At 40.1% G+C, this 7203-nt stretch overlaps 1 protein-coding gene across 1 annotated transcript; it reads right to left on the bottom strand.

The window, feature by feature from the left end:
* Nucleotides 1–3165: 3165 nt before the first annotated feature.
* On the bottom strand, nt 3166–4233 carry LOC149555221 (heavy metal-associated isoprenylated plant protein 23-like). The gene is made up of 3 exons (XM_089829300.1): nt 4064–4233; nt 3890–3965; nt 3166–3798 (listed from the first exon to the last, which is right to left on the bottom strand). Exons 1-3 carry the CDS (start codon nt 4139–4141, stop codon nt 3503–3505), a joined length of 450 nt encoding a protein of 149 aa, XP_089685426.1. The 5' UTR covers nt 4142–4233; the 3' UTR covers nt 3166–3502.
* Between the last annotated feature and the right edge of the window lie 2970 nt (nt 4234–7203).

Genomic DNA, 7203 nt, shown 5'->3' with positions numbered 1-7203 from the left:
TCTTTTAGTCCTCGGAATGAAAATCCTGTATGCCTTTGAGGTCTCACTGTACCCAACAAAGTACCCCCTCTCTGCAGTCTGATCTAACTTTGTACGTGTATCTCCAGGAATATGACAATATGCCAAACTCTTGAATATCCTAAAGTAACTAACATCTGGCTTCTTCCCTGTGAAAGCCTCCTCTGGTGTCATCTTCCCTAGCACCTTGTGTGGAACTCTATTCTGAATGTAGACTGCTATATTACACGCCTCTACCCATAAGTAATGGGGCATGTCCTGGTCATGTAGCATAGCTCTTGCTGCCTCCAATATAGAACGATTCTTCCTCTCAGCAACTCCATTCTGCTGTGGATTGTAAGGAATCGTCCATTCTCTCTTAATTCCTTCTCTGGTGTAGAACTCCTGGAAGACATTTCCTTTGTACTCGCCTCCATTGTCTGACCGAAGAACCTTTATCTTCTTTCCTGTCGAGTTCTCCACAAGAGCCTTGAACTCTTGGAATCGATTGAAAACCTCACCTTTAGTCTTCAAGAAGTATATCCAAGTCTTTTTAGAGAAATCATCAATAAAAGTAACATAGTACTCATATCCTCTGAGAGATTTCGTCGACATTGGTCCACAAACATCTGAATGTACTAGATCAAGAACCCTTAGATTTGGTGTCACTGCTTGGAAAAGATGCTTTCGCAAACTTCCCCAACACACATCCCTTACATACATCGTCATGCTATGCTCATCTCTGGAACACCTGTCACGGTCTCACGAAGCAATCTAAGTGCTCCATGATGAATATGGCCCATCCTCCTATGCCATAGCTCTCCAAGATCTCTAGGATTATTGTTGCTCATAAGTGCCTTAGGAGTATCAAACTGCAATCTTTAAAGGCGACCACTCCTAACTCTAATAGTTATGAGTGATTTCCAATCATTGTGCTTAATCAACACATGTGTCCCTCTGAAAAGTACATTATACCCCCTATCCTGAAGAACAGATACAAAAATCAAATTCATACCTAAGCCTGGCACATATAACACATCATGAAGTGGAATTATCTTTCCATTCTCCCTCTGAAACTGAACAGTCCCTTTCCCAACAGGGTTGAGTTTGGACAAGTTTCCCATAGAAATCTGAATGTTGGTGTCCTCCTCCTTGTAACTGGAGAAGTACTCTCTAACTCCTGTCATATGAAATGACGCTCCACTATCTATATACCAAACACACTGTGAGGTTGAGCTAACCATACAAGCTATGAGTGCAAACTCATCTTCCATTCTATTGGAGAGTTCTTCTGCACTTGCTGAAGTTGCCACCTGCTTCTTACCCTTCTTCCTCTCTGGGCAATCACTGACATAGTGGCCAAACTTGTGACATCCAAAGCACTTGACCTTAGAAAGGTCCTTCTTCTTCTTTTCACTTTGTGAATTTGATCCTTTGCTAGATCCCTTCTTTGCTTTCCCTTTACCCACTAGGGCAACGTTCTCTTGTTCCACTTCATTTTTCTGACTCTTGTTGGCCCCATTGACAAGACTTAGTCTAAACTCCTCCTGAGTGAAATCAGTCCATAGTCGATCCCAACTCGGTAGAGTATCTCGTCCACTGACAACTTGAACAAAGACACTCCATTGTTTAATAAACCCATTTAGGACTATTCTCACTAGCTCATCATCACTAGGGCTATCTCCAACAGCTGCTAACTCATCCTTGACAAGTCTGAGCCTGGTGAGGTAACTTGTGACATCTTCTCCCTGATTCATCCGAGTATTCTTTAGCTTTTATCTGAGAATCAACTTCCTGTTGGTGGTAGCATTCTGGTACAGATTTAGAATGGCGTCCCACATCTTCTTCTCTATATCTAGCTCCGAGATATGTGGAACAATATGATCCTTGACACCATCAAGGATAATCCTCCTCGCTTTGGCATCATCCTTCCTATATGATGCAAGCTGTGTTGCATCCATTGGTACAGGTACACCACTGGTAGCATAATCCTTGATACCATTCTCTTCCAACAATAAAGAAATTCTGGCCTTCCAAACACCAAAATTTGAGGCACCATCCAATCTATCCTGATCTCTCAAACCAGCTGAAACCATCTCAAGGGTTTAAAGCAATAATAAATCTAAAGAGATCAAAATTTCTTTTCTAGGGCAAAACTCTTCTACCGTTAACAATGCTCTGATACCATGTGAAAAATCAAACTATTGCAGTCACCGATTATTAATCTCCTATCATAAATGATTATTAAACTGCTGAAAAAAAATTCCTAGCTAATATCAAAAAATAACACAACTGCAACTTCACTTATAAAATACAGAAAGAAATGCGCAACACAATGAACACAATATTTTTGGACAAATTGTCCCTAGAAAAACCCCTAAGGGAAAATCAGTTCTACAGATGAGGAATTATATTAAACTTCAGCAAATCAAGAGAAACAAAATTTCTTGCCTCTCACTGGCAGAACTCCGACAACCTCCTAATTTCTCCCGCTGATATTCTCCACTGCTATCCCCACACTAACACTACGCCCTTGCTAACACTGCAAGACTGTTTGCTAACACTGCAAACGTTTCTCCAAAACTTCTTGTTTATTCTCCAAATGCCCCCTAGACCCCCTTTTATACTACTCTTATTGGTAAACCAACGACCGAGATTAAATCAAATCAACGGCTGAGATTAAGACAACTTGACAGCCAATAATAGAATTGGTTGCAAGGTGTCCAAAAGGGAATCACTAAAATTAGTAAATAATAACCATTTACTAATTCTTGGCAAGTGGACAAACAGTTGTCCAAACTACCCATAAATAGTGCTGCTATACATAGATAAGGACGAACAGCTGTCCAAGCTACCCATAAATACAACTGCTATTTCTGGGTCAGAAATAACAGCTGTCCAACTAACAATAATTAACAGTTCGCACTATTTTACATATAGTAATTAATGAAGGAGCAGATGTTGTTGGTCTTATGAAGAAGGCAATGGCTGTAGTTAAAACATTTAGTAACAACTTCATATAGTTCTCATAATAGGAAATCCTACTGATCCCAAAACGAAAGTTTTCAACATTTTTCGATTACACAATCTAATCACAGAAACAGAAAATATTATTAACAGACAAAACTGTTCCAACTATTACAGAGTTGAGAAATGTATCTGCGAAAATTGTGGGAACTGTACAGATTATGAAACTTTAGATTTTGCATATAGAATAGCAAACTCAACCGCAGGAAGGTACATCGGCCTTTACAGAGCTTGAAACGAGTCATCTCTGTTTATACTCACTATTCGTCCATTTCTCAATTAGCTTAGCTCTTCGGCAAGCAACAAGACCCATCTCCCTTATTTTTAATATATATGTGTGTGTGAATGAACATCATGCCTACACTATCTGTTGTCTCGCCTGTTATTGCTCTCTCCCCTGTTATTGTAGAGCAGAAACAGAGTAGTATTTGTTATGTACACAATTGAATTGAGTAGAAGGGAGCAGAGCATGGAGGGTCTACATAATTGAACAAGCGTCTGGATTGTCGTCGCTGAAGAGAGAGGTGTATCTTTCGTCAGTTTGCTGAGGATTGGGGAAGGTGGGGTCCACATTCCTCACATAACCGGCGGGAGCCTTTTTATCATAGACCTGAGCAGCATAAGGATAATATACCAGACTGTACGGCTTGTATGGCCAAAACTCCGCATTTTTGCCAGTCCTCCTTTTCACCCTCTTCAACACCTTGTTCGCCTCCACGTAGCCAGACACCGTCACCTTCATTTGCTTTCTATCCACCTCCAACGATCTCACCCCTGCAATATTTGCACTCGAATACAGTTAATAAACATTCACAGTCGTGGAACAGATTTTAGTGAATAGGAGTTATGGATCCCAACAGCTCACCTTTCATATTTTCTAGCGATTTCTTCACCTTTCTTTCGCACCCTTCGCAGTCCATACGGACTTTCAACACAACCGTCTGCAATTGCATGACATCAATGATTATTTAACAAACCGCGTCCTTTGCTCCGTGACATCTAAGGTATATAATGAAAAAATTGAGGGAAAATGGGATACCTGAAACTGCTTAATCTTCTTTGGGCGGCGAATAGTTGCTGCCTCTATCATGCTTTCTATCAGAGAAATGCCACCCATCTTCGCGTTACTCAAATGAAGTCGAGCAAGCTGAAATGTTTCAAAATCGAAATGTAAAGGGTAGATCGTCTTAGAGACACAAATACAGAATGGATTAGTAGATTGATGAACTAAACGAGTGCTCCGCTCTCAATTTATAAGGAAGCCGATGCGATGCAGGGATCTGGATAAACCAATCACTTGCTCGCATCTCTTAGACGACATGTGTCTGTCTACAATCGTCTGAAATGGATTAAAAAGCAGATGAAGCCGTAGAAGAGTAACGTGGCAGCAGGAGAGAAAACGGACGAGGATTGAGGAAGGGAATCTTTGTTTCCTTGTTTCAGCGAAGCTTCGGTGTCAACGGTTCTTCCATAAATTATTCTACATCGATTCGTGGACTTGAAAACGCGATTGGTTTATTAGGAATGGTAGAACGTAACCGTTTCAACAGGTCAGAGTAAATGTATGGCGGTCGTTTTCAAGGTACTTTCGTGGCAATTGCTTCTCTGACATGCAAATGTAAATGAAGCGGTTCAAATGTAAAGTGCAACTATATTTCCTTTTTAATCAACAGACATTCGTCGGAAGGGGACGTGTTGGTCTAATGTAAAGTGAACGAGCCCCCGTTTTCAGTCAAATTAAACGTAGAACGGATAACATGGGTCCAATCGAGAGTCCAACCGGAATGTGCCACGACCTATAAATGCGCTTTGAAATTTGCATTAAAGGATCCAATGCTGACCTGCGAATTGTTAACATGGATAAGATCAGTGGGTGCATTTGGTTCGATTTCCATAGTCCAGATCAAACATGACGTCTAGCTGGCTGTCTTCATTGGTATACGTTTCCGTGTTCATTTTTAGCAGAGGAGTAGGTTTGTCAGTTAACATGAATTAGAAATATTCCGGGAGGATATGAATCTAATATTCTTTAGGCATATTCCGGGAGGATATAAGTCTAACAAGAAATATTCGGGGAGGATATGAGTCACCAATTCCACCGTCATAAACGATTAGTTGTATGAATAATGTAAGGTAGCATTTGATGACGTTAAATATAAGGGGAAATTTGGTTCTGCACTTTCCATCAACATGTTACTTATCGGTATTTTTGTTGAATCTTTTATTTTGATTAATCCTATAATAGTTTGTTAGAATCTTTCTTTTAATAATTAAACTAGCACTTGCACTCAAAAGGAGGTGCAAATTTTCAGTTTTCTTGTGTACGACTTTCTGTCTAAGTTTTTCTTTTATTGTTTCTACTTGTCAAACTACATTTACTACAGGAGTTTTTAGGTTAGCTTATAATGGCCCTGGTCAGTGGTGACCTAGTTGTTAATACTGGTATTCATGATGTTGCTTTGGAAAGTCATGGCACCTCCATTGAACAAACGTCCTTGCAAATTTGTCCTGAAGGTTTTTCACGAGGTACTCTTGATAATATCCTTCCTTCATAGGAATTTGATATTGCTTGTGATTGGTTAAAAAAACATACCTTGATAGGGTATTTTGTGGGTAGGACTCCTCATGAAGCTATGCTTCGAGAATGGGTTAACAAGAGTTGGACTCCTCATGGAATCCGCCTTGATGCTGTGCAAAACCTTACCAAAGTTGTTTTTTATTTTGCTTCACCAACCCATCATAGGAAAATGCAATTTTTAGCAATGATCCTTGGTCTGTGCATTCCTCCCTACTTGTTTTCAAAGGTGGTCAAGAGACTTCACTATCTCTGATGAAAAAAATCTTAGGGTTCCTATGTGGGTAGAGTTCCCAAGTACCCTTGCCATGTTAGTCTTTTATTGAGTCCATTTCCAATACTCTCGGCAAAGTTATCACAAAGGAATATGAGAAATTTTTCAACGCTCGCCCTCAGAAATGCATTTGTGTTGAGGTTAATCTTTCGAAGGATCTTAAGGATGCTATGGAAATATATATTGGGGCTCAAACCTTATCTCAAAAGGTGCTTTATTTGAACCTACCTAACCCCTGATATAGGTGCCAGTCAACGGAACACAAGAATAGGGATTGCCCTTTGACCGTGCCTAGGGTTAAACCCCTGCCTAAAGAGGTTCCTGCCAAACTAGTAGAAGAGAAAAAAAAAAGAATGGATTACCGTTGGGCACAATGGCAAGGCTCCCTTGACTCCTAAACAGTCATATGCAGCGGTCATTTAAGTTCCTCCTATTTCAATAGGAGCACAAACCCCAACCAATTTAGGGATGAAAGCAATTCTTTTAGAACCAAACCTTGGTGTTTCACAGGTTTCAAACCCTGGTTTTTCACAAGGGATTAAGATGATGTAATGTCCCCATTTTAGCAGTTGACCAAGTGTGTGTGCGTTAGCCTTGTTCTACATGGTCCCGAGGGCTAACGAAGGGTTTAATGGGATCTTGGAGTGTTTTGGCCTAGTCATTTCCAGTTTGGGCCAAAACGAAGTTGATTTACTCAGTTTCAGGCATACTTACTATTTTTAGTAAGTCGGCAGGACACAGTGCAGGTCAATTTTGGTGATTGGATTCGATACTCTTCGGTGAGAGCTTTCCGATGAGCTATCACTCGCATTATTCGGAGTTCAATTGCTAATACATTTTAATGCCTAAAGTTTTATTAAAGTAACGTCTAATTTAATTGTAAAATATTAAAGTGTTACTTTAATATTTATTTTATGGTGATGTGTACCCAAGGGAGACATAAGGGGTATTTTAATATATGTTTTATATTACACATCTTTTATCCCACATTGCCCATATGAGTTGAGCGGACCCATGGGAATAGAATAAAAGGAAGCATCTGTGGCTTCATTAGGCAGGTTGAATATGAGAAGAAATTGGTATGTGAGTTGCAGCTCAGTTCTTGGCATTTGAGGACGTCTATCCTCTCTTGTAACATTCTAGACGTCATTCCCTTGGGGTTTGGCCTTTGGAATTCTTTGTTTTTGGCTTCATTATCAGGCAGTTTAGTTGCACTTCCGGCTACAGGCAGATTTGGTATTTTGCTCATATCTTCTTCACTACTTGTCCGACGCTTATGCTGCTTTGAGGGAATGGTATTACGAAGGTAGTGGACTGATTGAAGGACAAA

Source organism: Cupressus sempervirens, chromosome 5, assembly GCF_028749045.1.
Source record: "Cupressus sempervirens isolate cs-2001-9-10 chromosome 5, ASM2874904v1, whole genome shotgun sequence".
Lineage (NCBI taxonomy): Eukaryota > Viridiplantae > Streptophyta > Pinopsida > Cupressales > Cupressaceae > Cupressus > Cupressus sempervirens.
Note: the sequence above shows the minus strand (reverse complement) of the source record. Positions and strands in the feature narration are given on the sequence as shown.

Bases quoted from the DNA above. Each gene is read 5' to 3' on its own strand.
- LOC149555221 (XM_089829300.1), bottom strand. From the start codon at position 4,141: ATGGGTGGCATTTCTCTGATAGAAAGCATGATAGAGGCAGCAACTATT. The intron at 3,966-4,063 runs GTATCCCATTTT...ATGCAATTGCAG, and splicing joins AGAAGATTAAGCAGTTTCAG to ACGGTTGTGTTGAAAGTCCG. The intron at 3,799-3,889 runs GTGAGCTGTTGG...CAAATATTGCAG, and splicing joins ATCGCTAGAAAATATGAAAG to GGGTGAGATCGTTGGAGGTG.